Source organism: Canis lupus, chromosome 12, assembly GCF_048164855.1.
Source record: "Canis lupus baileyi chromosome 12, mCanLup2.hap1, whole genome shotgun sequence".
Classification (NCBI taxonomy): domain Eukaryota; kingdom Metazoa; phylum Chordata; class Mammalia; order Carnivora; family Canidae; genus Canis; species Canis lupus.
Window position 1 is genome coordinate 3,902,730 of NC_132849.1, and position 21,716 is coordinate 3,924,445.

Consider the following 21,716-nt stretch of genomic DNA (forward strand, 5'->3'; position numbering starts at 1 on the left):
GAGAGACAGACAGAGAGAGAGAGAGAGAGAGAGAGAGAGGCAGAGACACAGGCAGAAGGAGAAGCGGACTCCATGCAGGGAGCCTGACGGGGACTCAATCCCTGGACTCCAGGATGACTCCCTGGGCTAAAGGCAGGGGCTAAACTGCTGAGCCACCCAGGGATCCCCCCCACTTGCATTTTAGAGAAAAAAACTGAAACCAATTCCTTACACCCTCTCATCCTAGAATTGCTATATTAATTGGTTCTCATCAGTTATGCTAAAGTTCCTGTTTAACTCCACTCTAGAATTTATATTTTTTATATAGTAAATGGCTTAGATTTTACTACTTTTTATGAAGTCATAATTAAGATTCTGAACATTAATTTCTTTGATCGTTTAATTTTAGCACTTTAAGAAAATGACAGATTCCGTCAAATATTCTATCCATTCATGTCAGGTGGAACGAGTACCTTAACTGTCAGAAAGCAAGGTCTGTGAACCTCGTGCCAAATAGCTACGTGAGCAAATAGTGAGATAAACAAGTCCTTCATGGAGACAGAGGTGGAGCTGGGCTTGGTTAGGAATGAATCAGGCCATCCCACAGAGTGGGTGTCTCCTTCCCAAGTTGCTCTTCAAGGCACAATTAAATCCCCTATAAAAGGCCCAGGTCCCAGTTGCCCAGTACACTTGCCAGCAGTGTCAGCGAGGGCTCAGCTTCCTTTGGTGAAGTGGGTAAGTCCCAGTCAATGGGATCATCTTCTTCTGCATGATTCATTTTCCAGCTGTAGTAGATGTTGGGTGGGGATGAGGAGGGTCTATGTGCCAGAAAGCATCAGCATCTTACAGTGATGTCATACTCCAACTAACTCCATGCCATCTTATAGCTGAAACCATCACTTGAATGAAAACATGGCTCTTCTCCCAAGGCTCTGAGCTCTATAAATTTGTTTGCACATCAGGGGTTGGAGGATGGTCATGTGTGACTCTAAGGGGGTTCATCTTCCTAAAAACTGTCATCTCGAAAAGTCACCAATCCTCAGTACTCTTTTTATATTGGTTCTACTCTCTATGGGCCATCTTCATGTATTTATGACATCTGAGGTATTGGAGTTGAGAAGTAACTAAAGAAGCCAGCCAATAACTGAATATTTGCAACATATCTGAGTTGATGCAGATAACATGTATTCTATCTTCCCCATTGTTATATCTGAGCATTATAATGCCATCTTTGACTAGGAAGAAGTGGTGTTTAATCTTAGAACTGGTGACTTATGAATTATCCATGTAGATCCTGTATGTTCTATAATGTTGGAAAATAATCCATATTCCCTGTTAATTTTTCTGAGTACCACCAAATGTTTTGCTGCCACAATTAGATCTACATGGCTTCTATTCACTTTTAAATATTTTCAAATCTTCCTTTACCTTTTGGCTTTCACTTATTCTCTTTATTCAACTTTAGAGGAAGATACTTATGAGTAGCAACATATCAAATTTAAATTTCTGTTCTTCACTATCTGATCTGAAATATTCTAGGGAGTAGGAAAAGAGAGAAGGAAATGATATGGATAATCCAGATTGAGTGGACAATCAAAAGCTGACTACAGGATAGTCTGAAAGTAATTTCCTGGCTTAAAATTTCTTAGAATCTGTCTTCCCCATTCTAAGTATTCAAAGATTGAAAAAAAAAAAAACTTTGAAAGCCAAGGTTAAAAATAACTACTGTTGTAAATTTGGGGCTCTGACTAAAATAGTGTGGATGAAGCCTCTCCAAGATCAGAAACAGAGTTTTGATTCTGGATCCTTTCTTATTCTCCTAGATTTACTTGAACGTGAAGGAAAGAAAAAAAAAATGTCTCCACTTCTGAGAAGCATCTTCAATATCACTGAAATGTTTAATCAATATGCCTCACATGATTGTGATGGGGCAGCACTAAGCAAGAAAGACCTGAAGAACCTCCTTGAAAGGGAATTTGGAGATGTCCTTCGGGTAAGAAATAAGAAAAGAAAATCTATTGATTTAGGGTTTAAAACGTCTTCTCAGTAGGGGTCATAGCAAAGAATAATGACCTTTTATCTATTTTATACCATCACAGCCCCACACTGCATTCCCTATTCATTTTTCTTTTTTTAAGATTTTATTTATTTATTTGAAGAGAGAGACCTCACACATGCTCAAGTGGAGACAGGGAGAGGGGAAAGCAGACTTATGCTGAGTATGGAGCCCATTGTGGGCTCAATCCCACAACCCTGAGATCATGACCTGAGTGGAGGCCTAGAGTCTGGTCTGGCACTTAACCCACTGAGACACTTAGGCACTCCACCCTTATTCATTCCTGAGTTTAAAGGTACTTAACTGGCATTGTAGTCTGAATACTAAGGAAGTAGCTAGCAACTATTTCATGTACTTGATGGTAACATCATTGTGAATGAACTGTTCATGCGAAGTTATCACCAAAGATGTCAGATCGAACTAAACTTGGAAGGAACTTAAATTTACTTCCAAATTTTAACAATTAAAATCAGCCTGATCTCTAGTAAAATGATGTTAACATGTTAACAAAACATAAGTGTTTTGTTCTGTCTTCAAACATGGGATAAAAATCAAGCAGGGGTACCGGCTATTTCAGACAGAACTAGCTGCTGTTAAACTTCACAAATTTTCGTTGTATTTCTCTCTTGAAGGTTAGTTCATTCTTATTCACCCAGCTTAAGAGAACATGGATTCTTTTGATCAGCATTAAATTACGAGTTACAAAAATTTTCAACAAATGTATGCTTTAAAATGAAGTGTTCACATTTTACATGGGGACCAGACTTGATACACACTGGATGTTTTCCTAATTGCTCTTAATGTCTTTTGAGTGTCAGCATATCACAAAATATTCATTGTGTCTATGACTGAAAGTTTACTACTTGTAAATAGTGCACTGTAAAATTTTTGTCTTCATTTTTTTCATAGAGACCACATGACCCTGAGACAGTAGATCTGATCCTGGAACTTCTGGATCGCGACTGTAACGGGCTGGTTGACTTCAACGAATTCCTCCTGTTCGTTTTCAAGGTGGCTCAAGCTTGTTATTACGCCCTCAGCCAGGCTGCCGGGCTAGATGAGAAGGGGGCCAACTGTGAGGGAAAGGATAACCCATTACAAGATCCCAGGCAAAAAGAAGACCAAAGGAGATTTGAGCCCCAGGACACACAATTTGAAGAACGCAGGCAGAAGAGACAGGAACTGGAGAGGGAGCTCGCAGAGGAGGAGCAGCAGCGACTGCAGAGGCGAGAACAGGAAAGGCGCCTGGAAGAGGAAGAGCATCTGCAGAGGCGCAAGGGTCGAGAGCCAGAGACACTTCCTGATCAAGAGCAAAGGCGAGAGAGGCAGGCGCAGCGGGAGCTGCAAGAGGAAGAGCATCTGCAAAGGCGGGAGCGCCAAGAGCAAGGCGAGTGGGCACTCGAGGAGGAAGGCGAGCAACTGCAACGGCAAAGGCGCCAGGAAAGGCACCTGGAGCAGGAGCTGCGGCGCGAGCAGGAGAGACGTGTGCAAGAACAAGAGCAGGAGCTGAGACGCGAGGAGCAGGAGCTCAGGCGTGAGCAGGAGCTAAGGCGCGAGCAAGAACTGAGACGCAAGGAGCCGCGCCTGGAGCAGGAGCTGAGGCGCGAGCAGGAGGAAAGACGCGAGCAAGAACTAAGGCGCGAGCAGGAGCTGAGACGCAAGGAGCCGCGCCTGGAGCAGGAGCTGAGGCGCGAGGAGCAGGAGCTCAGGCGTGAGCAAGAACTGAGGCGCAAAGAGCAGCGCTTGGAGCAGGAGCTGAGGCGCGAGCAAGAACTAAGGCGCGAGCAGGAGCAGACACGTGAGCAGCTGAGACGCAAGGAGCCGCGCCTGGAGCAGGAGCTGAGGCGCCGGCAGGAGGAAAGACGCGAGCAAGAACTAAGGCGCGAGCAGGAGCCGCGGCGCGACGAGCCGCAGCAGAGACGGGAGCAGCTGAGACGCAAGGAGCAGCGCCTGGAGCAGGAGCTGGGGCGCGAACAAGAATTAAGACACGAGCAGGAGCTGAGACGCGAGGAGCAGGAGCTCAGGCGTGAGCAGGAGCTAAGGCGCGAGCAAGAACTGAGGCGCAATGAGCAGCGCTTGGAGCAGGAGCTGAGGCGCGAGCAGGAGGAAAGACGCGAGCAAGAACTAAGGCGCGAGCAGGAGCTGAGACGCGAGGAGCCGCGCCTGGAGCAGGAGCTGGGGCGCGAACAAGAATTAAGACACGAGCAGGAGCTGAGACGCGAGGAGCAGGAGCTCGGGCGTGAGCAGGAGCTAAGGCGCGAGCAAGAACTGAGGCGCAATGAGCAGCGCTTGGAGCAGGAGCTGAGGCGCGAGCAGGAGCTGAGACGCAAGGAGCCGCGCCTGGAGCAGGAGCTGAGGGGCGAGCAGGGAAGACGTGAGCAGCTCAGACGCGAGGAGCAGCGCCTGGAGCAGGAGCTGAGGCGCGAGCAGGAGGAAAGACGCGAGCAAGAACTAAGGCGCGAGCAGGAGCTGAGGCGCGAGGAGCCGCGCCTGGAGCAGGAGCTGAGGCGCGAGCAGGAGCTGAGACGCAAGGAGCCGCGCCTGGAGCAGGAGCTGAGGCGCGAGCAGGAAAGACGCGAGCAGCTCAGACGCGAGGAGCAGCGCCTGGAGCAGGAGCTGAGGCGCGAGCAGGAGGAAAGACGCGAGCAGCTCAGACGCGAGGAGCAGCGCCTGGAGCAGCAGCAGAGGCGCGAGCAGCAGCTGGCAGAGGAGGTGGAGCAGGAAGAGGCACGTGAGCGGGGCAAGTGCCGCACCCCAAGGTGGCAGTGGCAGCTGGAAAGTGAAGCGGAAGCTCGTCAGAGCAAAGTTTACTCCAGGCCCCGCAGGCAGAAAGAAGAGAAGAGGCAGCGCCAGGAGCTCGAGCAGCAGCTGCGGGCGCAGGAGGAGGACGCCCAGTGGCAGCGCGGGGCCCGGCCCCTCGGAGAGGAGCGCGAACGCGGGCTGCAACGGGAGGAGCAGGTGCGCCGGCTGGAGGCGGAGGAAGAGCAGCGCCGCGACTCTAAATGGCAGTGGCAGGCGGAGGAAGAGAGCGAGAGGCGCCGCCAGAGGCTGTCGGCCAGGCCCGCTTTGCAGGAGCAGCGGGAGAGGCAGCTAAGAGCGGAGGAGCCACAGGAGCGGGAACTGTTCCGTGAGGAGGAGCAGCAGCGCCGACGACTCGAGAGGGGGCAGGAGCAGCAGGTCCGTGAGGAGGAGAAGCAGCTCCGGTTGGAGAACTTCCAGGAGGATCAAGGGAGGAAGCTACGCCAGGAGGAGCAGCGCCGAGACCAAAAATGGAGGTGGCAACCCGATGAGGAAAGCCAAAGGCACCGCCACATAGTGTACGCCAAGCCAGCTGAACGGGAGCAGCTGAGGGAGGAAGAGCGGGTGCAGAGGGAGGAACGCGAGAAAAGGAGGCGCCAGGAGGAACCGCTCCTGCAGGAAAGGGAAGAGCAGCTGCGCAGGAGGGAACGTGAGCAGCAGCTGCGCCAGGAGCGCGACAGGAAGTTCCGTGAGGAGGAACCGCTCCTGCAGGAAAGAGAAGAGCAGCTGCGCCGCCAGGAGCGTGACAGGAAGTTCCGCGAGGAGGAACAGCTCCTGCAGGAAAGGGAAGAGCAGCTGCGCCGCCAGGAGCGTGACAGGAAGTTCCGTGAGGAGGAACAGCTCCTGCAGGAAAGGGAAGAGCAGCTGCGCCGCCAGGAGCGCGACAGGAAGTTCCGTGAGGAGGAACCGCTCCTGCAGGAAAGGGAAGAGCAGCTGCGCAGGAGGGAACGTGAGCAGCAGCTGCGCCAGGAGCGCGACAGGAAGTTCCGCGAGGAGGAACCGCTCCTGCAGGAAAGAGAAGAGCAGCTGCCCCGCCAGGAGCGCGACAGGAAGTTCCGCGAGGAGGAACAGCTCCTGCAGGAAAGGGAAGAGCAGCTGCGCCGCCAGGAGCGCGACAGGAAGTTCCGTGAGGAGGAACAGCTCCTGCAGGAAAGGGAAGAGCAGCTGCGCCGCCAGGAGCGCGACAGGAAGTTCCGCGAGGAGGAACAGCTCCTGCAGGAAAGGGAAGAGCAGCTGCGCAGGAGGGAACGTGAGCAGCAGCTGCGCCAGGAGCGTGACAGGAAGTTCCGTGAGGAGGAACAGCTCCTGCAGGAAAGGGAAGAGCAGCTGCGCCGCCAAGAGCGTGACAGGAAGTTCCGCGAGGAGGAACAGCTCCTGCAGGAAAGGGAAGAGCAGCTGCGCCGCCAGGAGCGCGACAGGAAGTTCCGTGAGGAGGAACAGCTCCTGCAGGAAAGGGAAGAGCAGCTGCGCAGGAGGGAACGTGAGCAGCAGCTGCGCCAGGAGCGCGACAGGAAGTTCCGTGAGGAGGAACAGCTCCTGCAGGAAAGGGAAGAGCAGCTGCGCCAGGAGCGCGACAGGAAGTTCCGTGAGGAGGAACAGCTCCTGCAGGAAAGGGAAGAGCAGCTGCGCCGCCAAGAGCGTGACAGGAAGTTCCGCGAGGAGGAACAGCTCCTGCAGGAAAGGGAAGAGCAGCTGCGCCGCCAAGAGCATGACAGGAAGTTCCGTGAGGAGGAACAGCTCCTGCAGGAAAGGGAAGAGCAGCTGCGCCGCCAGGAGCGCGACAGGAAGTTCCGTGAGGAGGAACAGCTCCTGCAGGAAAGGGAAGAGCAGCTGCGCAGGAGGGAACGTGAGCAGCAGCTGCGCCAGGAGCGCGACAGGAAGTTCCGTGAGGAGGAACCGCTCCTGCAGGAAAGAGAAGAGCAGCTGCGCCGCCAGGAGCGCGACAGGAAGTTCCGTGAGGAGGAACAGCTCCTGCAGGAAAGGGAAGAGCAGCTGCGCAGGAGGGAACGTGAGCAGCAGCTGCGCCAGGAGCGTGACAGGAAGTTCCGTGAGGAGGAACAGCTCCTGCAGGAAAGGGAAGAGCAGCTGCGCAGGAGGGAACGTGAGCAGCAGCTGCGCCAGGAGCGCGACAGGAAGTTCCGCGAGGAGGAACGGCTCCTGCAGGAAAGGGAAGAGCAGCTACGCAGGAGGGAACGTGAGCAGCAGCTGCGCCAGGAGCGCGACAGGAAGTTCCGCGAGGAGGAACGGCTCCTGCAGGAAAGGGAAGAGCAGCTGCGCAGGAGGGAACGTGAGCAGCAGCTGCGCCAGGAGCGTGACAGGAAGTTCCGTGAGGAGGAACCGCTCCTGCAGGAAAGAGAAGAGCAGCTGCGCCGCCAGGAGCGCGACAGGAAGTTCCGCGAGGAGGAACAGCTCCTGCAGGAAAGGGAAGAGCAGCTGCGCAGGAGGGAACGTGAGCAGCAGCTGCGCCAGGAGCGTGACAGGAAGTTCCGTGAGGAGGAACAGCTCCTGCAGGAAAGGGAAGAGCAGCTGCGCCGCCAGCAGAGAGAGGATCAGAGGCGCCGTAGCCAAGTCTGGGAAGAAGGAGACAAAGGCCGAAGGCAGGCTCTGGAGCCCGGCAAGCGTCCGTTTGCTAGTGTCCCGGTGCGCTCCAGCCCTCTCTATGAGTACATCCAAGAGCAGAGATCTCAGTACCGCCCTTAAGAGATGTTACCAATATCCCGACACCTGCCAAAGCTTCCAGCAAAAGATAATGAGGAAACACTGGATACCAAATAACTCAAGATGTTTCTGGTTGTGGGAGAACTCTCTGATGTTTCAAAATCTTTTTTTTCCAAAACTTTAAACTATAGTCATTTCATATACCTTGTACCTTGCCTTTATTCTTTCTCAAGTAATTCTTTACTGCAGGGTGTCTTTACTCTTTGGTGCAGATGTGGTGTGCATTGTTTAAAAATATAAATCATTTAATTTGTTTAAGGAGTTTTGTTTGGGGAACGTTAATTTATTGCTTTCAAGAGTAACAAGAATATGATTTAGGATTCAAAAGATTTGGGTCTTTCTTTAATAGTCCATCTTTTGGGAGAGTTTAGATATTTTTAATGTTCCATTTGGCATTTCCCGCAGATAATTAACATTAACTACATTAATATTTATCTCCAAATAGGCTCGCTTTTGTGGTATAATTAGCACAGATTCTGCAAGGGGACCGAATCTTTATAATCCTTGAGTAGCACAGGGGGAGTGACTTCTACAGAAAATTCCCTATAAAATCTGCCCCTAATTGGAAGAAATATCTATTATGAAGAAGGCTTAGCTTCAAGACTTGGAATTTGAATTAGAATTTTTTCATACACAAGCACTTAAAATCTCATGAAGCAAAGGCAAGGTGTTTCTCAAACAACTCCAGAGTTCAAATTTTAAAACTGTCTACGTAGTCTGTAGTGCTCAGTTCTGTGCCCCCAGTCTTTGATGAGGTTAAGAATATTACTACCTTTGTTCATTTTAACTGAGAGGGAGCCTGCTCAGGATCTTGTAAACATATATTTAGCTTTAAAGCAATAAAAGATAACAGCATTTTGGGGGAGGGAAAGGGAAAATTTGTGAACAGAAAGACAAGTTTGTAGAGGCCCTTAGATGAGCCAAGACCCATCAGCCCACAATCCTTTGAGGCCTATTGATACTACGCTGGAGACATTCTTGTTGAAATGAGTGGACTATATAAAAAACAATAAAAGTTTGGCAAATAGTTATTTTTGTCTCTTTTTATTAAGCATTAAATAACTCAAGATCTAATGGTTTTTAACTGATGTAAGCTCCCATTTAAGGGTATTTAGCTACTATTATCTATGTCTAAATATGAAAAAGGGGGAAAAATCTGTTTTCCCCAACCATTTTTTCCTGTTAGGGTGAGCCCTACATTATTTCCATCTCCAAGCTACAATTCTCTTTCCAGGGGTTTTTATTCTTCACTGCACAGCTTTCCGTTCTTTCAGGGACTCACTAGTCATGATATATAAAATTGTTTGTATAATGTGTTTGTTAATTCTTCCTTCTGAGAATACAGCAGCTTCTTGGTCTCTGATGTCTGATAAGCCAATAGTAGAAAATGGCCTGAAAGTTCAGTTCAATATTACAGAAATTGTAGGTGACCTGTTGACTTAAGCAGCATATCCCTGAGGTGACACAATCAGAAGATGCTTAATACTAATCAGACCAAAGTATAAAATTGTTATCTAAAAATCCAAACACCCCTCTGCCACCTGCTGAAGTCTATATTCAGCATTCATACCTTAGCAACTAGGAATAAGTCCAAGAAGACCCTAATCCAGGATAGGATCGTTTCTAATTGTGAGGGTCCCAGGTGAGATGTTCGAAGTTACTTAACATTTTGATCAATGGTGGAGAGAAAAAAGCTAAGCCTATAGCTCCTGAGAATCATTCTGCTAGAGTAAGGTGACAATTTCTGCAAGGAGCACTAGCGTCTCCCTCACTTTAACACAAACAGTAGATACCCACAAAAGGCAGAACCTGGGAATCCCTGATGCCCTTGGAACTTCATCTCTTTCAAATGATTTCTAACTGCAAAACTACTTTTCTCTTAAGGCAAGTGTAAACTTTTCCTTATTTAGTCTTCCTGGAAACCCTGGAAGAGCCTCACTGGCTCTCTCCAGGATCCTCTCAATGGGCACCTCCTTATAAATATCAGCCCCAGGATACTCCTGAAATATATACTCATCATATAAGCTACAATTCACCTATAATAAAAAACAATCAAAGCCCACAGGCTTCTTGCAGCACTTTACAAGATGAGGAAAGGGCCAATTTCCAAAGAAGAAAGTATTGTCTCATCACAGTTATAATAACATGTAGTTAGAAAAAAAATGTCAGCCAGTACATGCCCTATGGCTCTTCTTTTATTCATTGGCAGGAGATCATACTGGCAAGCCAACCTTCCTGCACCACCTAAATAATGTACGTGCATGGGCAGAACCTTGAGGCTATTGGGCAACTGGCTGCTTAACTATAAACTGGGAGCTCTATTAACATCACCTTGGCTGCTACTGGGAAATGGGGTTGAGAGTTGAATATATATGATCTGTAATGGAAAAGCTGGTCTCCACTTTATGGGCTGAATTATGTCCCTCCTATAGGTTCATATGGGAATTCCTAACCCTCAGCACATTAAAATGTAGCCATGTTTGGAGATACATTATTTAGGTAATGAAATTAAAATGAGGTCATTAGGTGGGCCCTAATCCAATTGAATGCTGTCCTTATAAGAAGAGAAAACTTGGACATGGAGAGAGGGAAGATGATATGAAGACAAAGGAAGAAAATGGCCATTTACAAGCTAAGAATAGAGATCCTTGGAAGAGATCCTTCCCTCATGGCCCTCAGAAGAAGCCAACCCTCCCAACATCTTCTTATACCTCTAACATCCAGAACTGTGAGAAAATAAATTTATGTTGGCTAAGCCACCCAGCATGTGGCATTTTGTACTGATAGCTCTAGCAAACTAATATATCATATAAGATGAGGTTATGTTTCTAGGGAAACATCTGTATTTTAATGTGATGACCTTTATTTATCTTTTGACATCTTATAAGCAGATCCTGGTTCCTCAAAGACATTTTAGTAGATCTGCCATAGTTTAAATGGTACAGTGGAAAGACTGCTTCAAGGAACCAGAAGCCTGGTTTAATTAATTAATCCATTCATTCATTCAGCAAATATTTAATGAGTTCTTGCTATGTGCAAGGCATCCTAAGGCAATATGCATACAGTAGTGAAATAGTCCTTCTCACCTGTTTCTTCGTTTACTGTCTGTGTATCCTTATGCAAGTCACTTAGGCTTTCTGGGCCTCGTTTTGTATTTTGAACTATGAGGTTGAAATGGTTATTACCAAGGTATTCCTAGGACTGGAAAAACATAATTCTAACATTCAGTTTGTCCAACTGTATGGGAGAGCAAGACCCTAGCAGGAAAAAGAAACAATAAGAACAGGGACACACATAAATAGCTACAATTTTATGCATATAGCAAAAACCAATTATCCCTGCCATCACTCCATACTCCAAACAGTACATGCTGAAACAACAATGATGGTAGATAGACACCAAGGCCTGCTGAGGTCAGTTCTCCCATCCCTATAGCCCCTGAGTTAATGCTCCTCTGAGACCCATGCAGACAGTCACAGATGCTGCCTACCCCTCACACAATTGGTTTCTTGGGTTGTTTTTCCTTCCTTGTTTCCACATACTTTACATTCTACAATAATAAAACAGAGCCAACCCAGACTTGAGGCTTCACCTTGACACCTGCACTTCTTGGTGGTGCCTGACAGTGTAGCCCCTTCAGGTCTTTGTCAAAGATAATGGATTCTGAGTAATCATTTCGTCTCTCATCGGAACATGCCACATGGCAAAACTGAACTTCTAAAAGCAACTCAAATAATGCCTCACCCCAGCTTCTACCTTAAACTAAGAGAAAGCAGGAAAAAGAATTAAATGATGGTAATTATCAGAGCCTAGTTTAGCTTCAAAGATCTTGTCTTTCTAGCCAATCGCACCTGAAGTTCCTTCTATTTATCTCTCAAATTCCTCCCCAGAGTGTTTTCCTATCATCTAGGGTTTACTCACTGCGCGAAAAGACCCTAAACCTATCTCATTTTCTATGATTCTAGTACTATTAAAAATCATTGACCCTCTAATTTATGAACTTCACATATACATTTAATTACTCCCATTTGTTTCAGAGGAGAAAATGAAGTCCTAGAACTTGGTTCCACTCAAAATAAAAGTCAGTGGCCATTAGTTAAGTATGAACCCATCTCTGCTCTATCTTCTGCACTAATTATACATTGCTAGTATTTTCATTCAGTCCTAGTAATTAGTCTGCTCAGCAAGTATACTGGCATTGTAAGCCTCTGAAGATTGTGATCTATGTAGTATGTAATAAGCACATTTCCCTTCTTAGTTAAGAGCTGACAGTCACCAGGACACCTGGATGGCTCAGCGGTTAAGCTCTGCTTTCAGCTCAGGACGTGACCCTGGAGTTCAGGGATGGAGTCCCACATTGGGCTCCCTGAGGGGAGCCTGCTTCTCCCTCTGCCTATGTCTCTTACGTCTCTCTCTCTCTGTCTCATGAACAAATAAATAAAATCTTTTTTTAAAAAAGAGCTGACAGTCACATACAACAACCTAAAATTAATGTAAAGCATAGATTTCTGAGTAGGTCATCATTTTCCAAATCCTCTGGACTTCCACAGCAAGCACTCAAGTTACAAAAACTTAAAAATTTAATTTCTATTTGTCATCACTCCCCTTTAAAAGAAAAAAATGAGTGTGGTATTTTCTGCAAGATAAAGGCTAAGATCTTCAATTTGGAATTTAAAGCCCTCCACACTCTAGAGGTAATATATCTTTTAATCCTGGCCCCCTCAATATCTCTTGAACCAAGCATGTTGTTAAAAGCACACTAGTCTATGTTGTCATCAGGACACCTTATGATTGTCCTTCCTTCAAAAGCTTACTGGCATAATTTATCTATTTGGAATGCCTCCCTCCCTAACTACCTGGACACTTTCTAATTAGTTTAATAGACCCAGATTTAGTCCCACCTCTTCCTTTGAGTCTTCCCTAATCATTCAGACACATATTCACTGAGATTCCAAGATAGCTATTATCTTTACTACTTACTCGTTAATTGATTACAATATTCTGCCTTAGTTGGCTTTATACTTGCTTCATCTTCCAACTAGATAGTAAAGACCTTGAAAACAAAGACTACACTTTGGACTTCTTTATTTTGTATATTCTTTCCAGGATAAACAATAAGCAATAGAACTCTATGAAATTCTGTTGAAATATGTGGAGTGTCTCACTAGAAAAATATATATTCTCAATAATTTCATCTAGGATTTCAAAAGTTCCTAGTCCCTATGAAGCTAAGGAGTTGTGAGAATTTGATGCATAATATAGATATTCAATTAATATTTGTCACATGAATTACTATAACCCTTATAGTTCTTTTAGTCCAAGGTTTCTACTACCCACCTAACATATCATCCTTCCCTCTGAATACTGAAGCCCTAAGTCCCTTTTTGTATTTTGAAAATTCCTCAATGTTGAACATTGCTTAATGTTCACAAAGAGGAGGAAGAAGTTTGGGTGGGGTTATGGACACAAAGCAGGATTCTATAAAGTAGAAGAGACTTAGGCAGGTATAAATTTTGATGGGAAAAAAAAAAACAAATAGAGACTGCAGCATAGAAAAGAGAGGGAATTATCAACATACATGATTTCCTGAAAAGACAGGAAAACCAGGATCCAGAGAGGAAGAGAGATTAGGCTTAGATGGATGCCTTTTCTAATGTAACAAAAAGAAACCATGCATGTAAATAGGTGCCAGTAAATTTGTAGTTTGGTGGAAGAAAGTTAAGGGATTCTCCTCTGATGACTTTTATTTTATTTATGAAGTAAACAGGCAGGACCATCTTCTAAGAGTAAGGGGCTGGGGAGGTTGTCAGATAACCAAAGGAAGTAGAGATGATTTAAAATAACTTTTGTAAAAAAAAAAAAAAAAAGGAAAAAAAAAGGAAAAATAACTGTTGTAAGGGCACCTGGGTGGCTCAGGGGTTGAGAGTCTGCCTTCAACTCAGGGTGTGATCCCAGGGTCCTGGGATCAAGTTTCCCAACAGGCTCCCCACAGGGAGCCTGCTTCTCCCTCTCCTGTATCTCTGCCTCTCTCTCTGTGTCTCTCATGAATAAATAATAATGCTTTTTAAAAATTAAACTAAAATAAAATAAGACAAAGTAAAACAACTGTTGTATTACAAAACTAGTGATCAAAACAATTTAGAAATGGCACAAAAATAGGCACATAGATCAATGGAACAGAATAGAAAATCCTGATATAAAGCCACAAATATACGGTCAATTAATCTTTGACAAAGCAGGAAAGAATAGCCAATGGGAAAAAGACAGTCTCCTCAACAAACAGTGTTGGGATAATTGGACAACATGCAAAAGAATGAAACTGTATCACTTTCTTACACCACACACAAAAACAAATTCAAAATGGATTAAAAACCTAAACATGAGACCTGAAACCATAAAAATCCTAGAAAAGAACACAGGCAGTAGCTTCTTTGACATTAGCCATAGCAACTTCTTTCTAGATACACCTCCTCAGGCAAGGGAAACAAAACAAAAATAAACTGTTGGGATCACATCAAAATAAAAAGCTACAGAGCAAAGGAAACAATCAACAAAAACTAAAAGGCAATGGTAGATCTTTGCAAATGACATATCCTATAAAGAGCTAATATCCAAAAATATATAAAGAATTTATAAAACTCAACAACCCAAAACAAATAGTCCAATTAAAAATGGGTATAAGACATGAGCAGACATTTCCCCAAAGAAAACATATAGATGGCCAAAAGATACATGAAAAGATACTCAACATCACTCATCAGAGAAATGCAAATCAAAACTGCAATGAGTTATTACCACACACATGTCAGAATGGCTAAAATCAACAACAGAAAACAGTAAGTATTGGTGAGACTGTAGAGAAAAAGGAACACCATGCACTGTTGATGGGAAAACTGTTCAGTGGTTCCTCAAAAAGTTAAAAGTAGAACTACCCTAAGATCCAGTAATCTTTGAACCCCAGTCCCATTCCTCAGAGAAAGATTCTTTTTTAAAAATTTGTTGTTCTTCTTCTCCTGGCATAACCTCTGGTAGTAAAATTTATCCGTTTAAAATGACATATCCATGATGAAAGGGGGGGATTTAAATCACTTATGCTGCCTCTCTTCTCCACCCTCTTTCTCAGTTTTTAATATTTCATTATTCTAATCTGCAATTACCATTCTAATTCAAAATAATGGACTTATTTTTTCTTTTTCCAACAACTTTTGGTAGTACCACTTCCACTTTTACATTTCCAACCACAACCAAATATACCGTGCTTTGTACATACACTTGGAAACCAGTAAATGTCTACATTGCTATGTTAAAGCACTTAGGCACAGAAGCAAGATTGCTTAAGAGCGAAAAATGAATCTACCACTTAATAGCTTTGTAGCCTTGGGCAAGACACTTGACCTTTATTTTCCTTATCCTTGGTGCTCTGAAATTTCCAAGGATACATCTAGGTGAACATTTTGTTTGAACATTTTAAAATCTGAAATCTCTAGGAATCTTAATTTGATAAATTAATCTTTTATCTCCCTGCTCCTATTAGTAGGCTCTACTAAGTTGATTATGTAGGTTTCTTACTTTTTCTCTCACCTCTTACATTTCTCTTTTTGCTTTATATTCTAAAATTTTACTATCCAAAGAGGTAGCCACTAGGTGAATATGGCTATCTGCATTTAAGTTTAAATTAATACATATTATTTTTGTATATATTTTTTATTGGAGTTCGATGTGCCAACATATAGCATAACACTCAGTGTTCGTCCCATCAAGTGCCCCCCTCAGTGCCCATCACCCAGTCACCCCAACCCCCCACCCACCTCCCTTTCCACCACCCCTTGTTCGTTTCCCAGACTTAGGTGTCTCTCATGTTCTTTCACCCTCACTGATATTTCCCACTCATTTTCTCTCCTTTCCCCTTTATTCCCTTTCACTATTTTTTATAATTCCCAAATGAATGAAACCATATGTTTGTCCTTCTCTGATTGACTTACTTAACTCAGCATAATACCCTCCAGTTCCATCCATGTCGAAGCAAATGGTGGGTATTTGTCGTTTCTAATGGCTGAGGAATATTCCATCATATACATATACCAAATCTTCTTTTCCATTCATCTTTCAATGGACACCGAGGCTCCTTCCACAGTTTGGCTATTGTGGACATTACTGCTAGAAACATTGGGGTGCAGGTGTCCTGCGTTTCACTGCATCTGTATCTTTGGGGTAAATCCCCAGCAGTGCAATTGCTGGGTCTTAGGGCAGATCTATTTTTAACTCTTTGAGGAACCTCCACACAGTTTTCCAGAGTGGCTGCACCAGTTCACATTCCCACCAACAGTGCAAGAGGGTTCCCTTTTCTCCACATCCTCTCCAACATCTGTGGTTTTCTGCCTTGTTAACTTTCCCCATTCTCACTGGTGTGAGGTGGTATCTCATTGTGGTTTTGATTTGTATTTCCCTGATGGCAAGTGATGCAGAGCATTTTCTCATGTGCTTGTTGGCCGTGTCTATGTCTTCCTCTGTGAGATTTCTGTTCATGTCTTTTGCCCATTTCATGATTGGATTGTTTGTTTCTTTGCTGTTGAGTTTAATAAGTTCTTTATAGATCTTGGAAACTAGCCCTTTATCTGATACGTCATTTGCAAATATTTTTTCCCATTCTGTAGGTTGTCTTTTAGTTTTCTTGACAGTTTCTCTTGCTGTGCATAAGCTTTTAATCTTGATGAAGTCCCAATAGTTCATTTTTGCTTTTGTTTCCCTTGCCTTCATAGATGTATCTTGCAAGAAGTTGCTGTGGCCAAGATAAAAAGCGTGTTGCCCACACTCTAGGATTTTGATAGATTCTTGTCTCACATTTAGATCTTTCATCCATTTTGTGTTTATGTTTGTATATGTTGTAATAGAATGGTCTAGTTTCATTCTTCTGCATGTGGCTGTCCAATTTCTCCAGTGCCATTTATTTGAAGAGACTGTCCTTTTTCCAGTGGATAGTCTTTCCTGCTTTGTCGAATATTAGTTGACCATAGAGTTGAGGGCCCATTTCTGGATTCTCTGTTCTGTTCCATTAAACAACGTGTTTGTTTTTGTGCCAGTACCACACAGTCTTGATGATCACAGCTTTGTAGTACAACCTGAAATCTGGCATTGTGATGCCCCTGACTCTGGTTTTCTTTTTCAGTATTCCCCTGGCTATTTGGGGTCTTTTCTGATTCCACACAAATCTTATGATGATTTGTTCCAAGTCTCTGAAGAAAGTCCATGGTATTTTGATAGGGATTGTATTAAATGCGCAAATTGCCTGGGTAGCATTGGCATTCCATGTTCATGGATTGGAAGAATTAATATTGTGAAAATTAATACATATTAAATAAAATTTAAAATTTAGTTTCTCACTCTAGCCACATTTCAAACCACATATATAGCTAGTGGCTATCACATTGGACAGTGCAAATATCTAAAGTTCTATTGGAAAATGCTCTTCTAAAGGATTTTGTCAATATTGTGAGATATTTTAAAATTCTAATTGTTTTTTATTTATTTCATTTCATGTTTGTATTTAATTTCATCTAAAAATACCATTTTCTTTTCTGATTTTTGTTCTTTGATTATTCTTTTGGAGCATCCTAGTCTTGCCTCAATTAATCTCTTGGGAGTATATTAATTAGAGGTTTCTTTTTAATCTTTCTTCTACATCCTGAATTATATCTATTTCCTCTGGGACCAAGAGGAAATTTGTCTGTTTGTCTTACTCTTTTTTTTCATGCTGCTGATTTATTAATATACCTGAATATTCTTGGTTGCTCCTTTACATCAACTAAAAGATCTGAGTTTCTTCTGATTTGTATAAATATGTCTGTTTTCACACCAACTCTCTTACTTGTGGCAGGCTGAAGGAGAAACCTGTCAATTTGCAGAGAAATGGCTGTCTGGCTGCAGATCTGCCTTTTCCCACCCTCAACTAATGCCATATGGAGAATATCTACACTAGATGCTCTGGCTTTCAGTCCATCCATTAATCAACAAATATGACAGAGCACCTACTATAGTCCAGATACTTATACAGCTTCTGAGGATAATATGGAAAATAAGATACAGAGTTCTGCCTTCAAGGAGTTTACATTTAACATTTTTAGGACTTTTGTTCAATTTCTTTAGGAAAGAGTCATTTGGAGTTTTGCTAGAAAGGTTAGGCAATATAGCATATGCCCAGATGTCTATGTTCTATGCTCTAAAGTGGAGGAGGGATATGGGAATGGCCACTAAAACAGAAGTTCCTCACATAAACTCTCAATTACTTTCCCTATTTAAAGCCCAACTTCCCCAACTTCCTACTCCCACCTCCATCATACCTGCTAATTCTGAGTCCAGAGTTTCTCCAGGTTTTGAAGGCTGAACCTACTCTCATCTCTGCCCCTCCTTCATAACACATTCTGGGCTGTGCCTTTCTCCATTTGTTTATATTATGAACATTCAAGCATCCACTTTTCAACTTCCATAAATTTCCTGAATCTAAGCTATAATTCTCCAGTTCTGCTTATAGTTCTGGTACATTTATTTCTTGTATATTTTTATTTTAGAGGATTCCTGGAAAGACAAAAGAATATACATTTGCTCAGTCTACCATCATCTTGAACACTTTTATAATAAGAAAAAAGATAACAAAATTATAAATAAAAGCTGGAGTCTTCTTCTTTGCTTGTTACATTTTCCAGTATTACAGAGAATCATTAAAAATTGCTGTGTTAGCAGGACACCTGAATGGCTCCCTCAGTTAGGTGTAGGACTCTTGATTTCAGCTCAGGTCATGATCTCTGGTAATGATATCCAGTCCCACATCTAGGCTTCACACTCAGGCTTTCCACTCAGGGTAGAACCAGTGTGTCCCTTTCTCTCCTTCTCTGCCCCTCCCCTGCCCACACGTGGCCATCTCATAAATAAATAAATCTTTTTTAAAACTGCTTTATTAGCCGTCTTTTCCGAAGTAGCCTTCATATGGGTTTTATTTGGAGCCTTCACTGAAGACTTCAGGTGTGGCCTTTGAAAAGCAATAGACTTTCAAACATAGTTCTTTATTATTTGTTTGTTTGTTTATTTGAGAAAGAGACAGACAGAGAGAGAGATAGCCCACATGTGAGCAGGGAGCGACAGAGGGAGAAAGAGAGAGAATCTCAAATAGGATCCACTCTAAGCTGGGGCTGCGTTCCATGAGATCATGACCAACCTAAAATCAAAGGTCCAGCACTTAACACACTGAGCCACCCAGGCACCTCAGATACAGTTCTTTATTAATCAATTTCTTTTCACTGTGTCTCTCTCCCTTTCTTCACTGTCCCTGCACAAAATTAGAAGGGAGAGGACATCATGAAGGGACTATTAGAGATCTCTTTTTGGAAGAAGAAAGGTCAACCAGGTCTTTTTTTCAGTAATAGTAGAATTGTTTATGGTTTATTATATAGCAATCTAAATAACTTTTTTAAACAAAAAAGTATTCTTACCCTATCCTCCCAACTCTCTCTTGCCTCTGCCAGACCTTGAGTCATTACCCACCCAGAAGTATGAGTATTTTTTTTTATTTATTTATGATAGTCACAGAGAGAGAGAGAGAGAGAGGCAGAGACACTGGCAGAGGGAGAAGCAGGCTCCATGCACCAAGAGCCCGACGTGGGATTCGATCCCGGGTCTCCAGGATCGCGCCCTGGGCCAAAGGCAGGCGCCAAACCGCTGTGCCACCCAGGGATCCCGAGAAGTATGAGTATTAATTAAAGTCTTAAGTAAGCTCTGAAAAAATAGGAATGCCTATAAAAGGGCTGAGGAGAAAAAAAAAAAAAAAGGGCTGAGGAGACAGCCCTTACATTGTTCAAGATCCAAACCTGGATGAGCACTGGGTGTTATTCTGTATGTTGGCAAATTAACACCAATAAAAAATAAATTTATTATTTAAAAAAATAAATAAAAAATAAAAATATAGATATTTAGGGTTGGAAGAGTTCTGTGCTCTTCACTGTAAGCCACTCCAGCCTTGCCTCCTGCTGTGACAGGACTTCCCTATAACCCAGCCAATGGATTGTGATTCAGCCTCTACTTGACAGTTCCAGTGACAGGGATCTTGTTAACCTTAGGACCAGTCTACATCATTGTCAGACAACACCGCTCCTTAAAGAGTTCTTAACAAAAACTAAAGACTTCTTTTTAGAAATTATCAATCACTGATTCTAGCTCTATTCTCTGGCTTTACACAGAATAAGGAATTCAACATAATGGAGATACCATGAGCTCAGAGATATATTCTTGAGGCATTTCAATTCTAAATCCAGGTTTGTCATTTATTGGGCACATGGCCATAGGCAAGTTACTTAACAGCTAAGAGCCTTAACTTCCTTATCTGCTAAAAGAGGATAATAACTACTTAAAAGGTCTATGAGGATTAAGTAAGAAAGTAAGACAGCCCACGTAAAGTACTTGGTGTGTCTTAGGTGTTCAATGAATTTAAGTTCCTTTCTCTTCCCATCCCATTCCTCATCCCCATGAAAACCCTTCAAACATTTTAAAACAGCTGTTATGCTCCCCTTTCTTTCCAATCCAGCCTTGATGTTAATGTTTCCTTCAACCATTTCTCATGAAACTGGCCTGTGACCTCCAGAGCAGGGATACAGAACTTACTCAACTTTAAACACCACAGTGCCTGGCATAATGGCTGAGAAATAGTTGGTACTCAGGAGATGTTGATTGATCAGAATTAAGATGATCTTCACATGCCAATCCCAATTCTCAGAAAGAGGTTTCTGTCTTTTAGGACAATGTTGAGAAATTTCTTTACAGGTGGAAACCTATCAACATGGATTTCCCTACTGCCTCCCTCAAAAAAAAACTCAGTTCCCTTGTACTTGCTTTGATTATCAGGAAGATCAGGAAAAGGTTTTGCTCAATAGTGATGCTGTCCTTAGCCTCAGACTTATAAAATTACCTCCATCTCCACCCCTCCATTCTCTTGGTATTTGCCTTTTACACTTGTTTTCATGGGTCTATTTCTTACATCCTTTTACAAGCAGGCAAGAATAGGGACTCCCAGGTGGCTCAGTGGTTGAGTGTCTGACTTTGGCTCAGGTCATGATCCCAGGGTTCAGGGATCGATTCCCTGCTTCTCCCTCTGCCTATGTCTCTGTGTCTCTCTGTGTGTCTCTCATAAAAAAAAAGTCTTTTAAAAAAATGCAGGCAAGAATGTTTTCAAACATACTCTATATCTTTTTAAATATCTAATAAAACAACAAATCTAATTCTCCTGCTAATTAAATATTCTCTCTGAAGAGGGATCCAGATCCAGAAGGTAATAAAAACATTTACCAGTTTAGCATCTCAGTCTCTCCTCCACTTGTCCTCAGATTGGTGGTTTCTAGGTCTCTCTTTTCCTTTCACAAAAAGAACACAGGACTGTGGATGCCCATTTCTAAGCTCCTTGAATTATAAAAGCACCTTTAAAGAGCAGATATCAATCACTTTTTTAAAATGGTATATCCTAGGTAAGTAAGCAAAGTTCTGCACACCCAGCAAGATTTTTTTTTCTAACTCTGCCTCTGGGCAAGGAGAGTAGAGCATTGAAACACCTGAATTAACTGGTATCTCCACTCTTGTCACATGGCTCAGTGGGGCCTCTATTTTTAAACACATGATTGACACCCATCTGTCCAGCTAGGTCAAATACAGTCCATCCTGTGGGCAGAGGGAGGAATCAGATGACTTCTGAGGTCCCTGCCAGCCCTATGATTTGTCAAACAGAAATGTAATTGTGTTCTCAGCTCAAAAAAAAAAAAAAAAAAAAAAAAAGCCAACACCACTCCAAAGATTCTTCAAAACTATAAGTCAGTGAATGAAACAAAATATCCCCTCTCCTTCCTTTGGATGAGTCTAAAGGCAAGACTTAACTGAAGCTGCCTAAAGAAGGAAATAAAAATAAGAGAAGCTGACAGTAGACAAGGAGGGGAGAACTGGGTTTGGTGGTGATGAATCAGAGCATTACACCCGGAAGGTGTCTCCTTCCTAACTGTGCAATTAGGAACTCAATAAAAGGTTTGAACGCCTGCTGTCAGCTCACAGCCTGCTGCACATTTTATTCTTCTTGCTCTCATTCGTGAACAAGGTAAGTCTCATAGGCTATATGCTTGAGCATACTTGGGATCTC

At 43.4% G+C, this 21,716-nt stretch overlaps 1 protein-coding gene across 1 annotated transcript; it reads left to right on the forward strand.

The window, feature by feature from the left end:
* Window positions 1–679: 679 nt before the first annotated feature.
* On the forward strand, window positions 680–7,666 carry TCHH (trichohyalin). Its single transcript, XM_072769110.1, has 3 exons — window positions 680–714; window positions 1,803–1,972; window positions 2,945–7,666. Exons 2-3 carry the CDS (start codon window positions 1,835–1,837, stop codon window positions 7,532–7,534), a joined length of 4,728 nt encoding a protein of 1,575 aa, XP_072625211.1. The 5' UTR covers window positions 680–714; window positions 1,803–1,834; the 3' UTR covers window positions 7,535–7,666.
* Window positions 7,667–21,716: the final 14,050 nt, after the last annotated feature.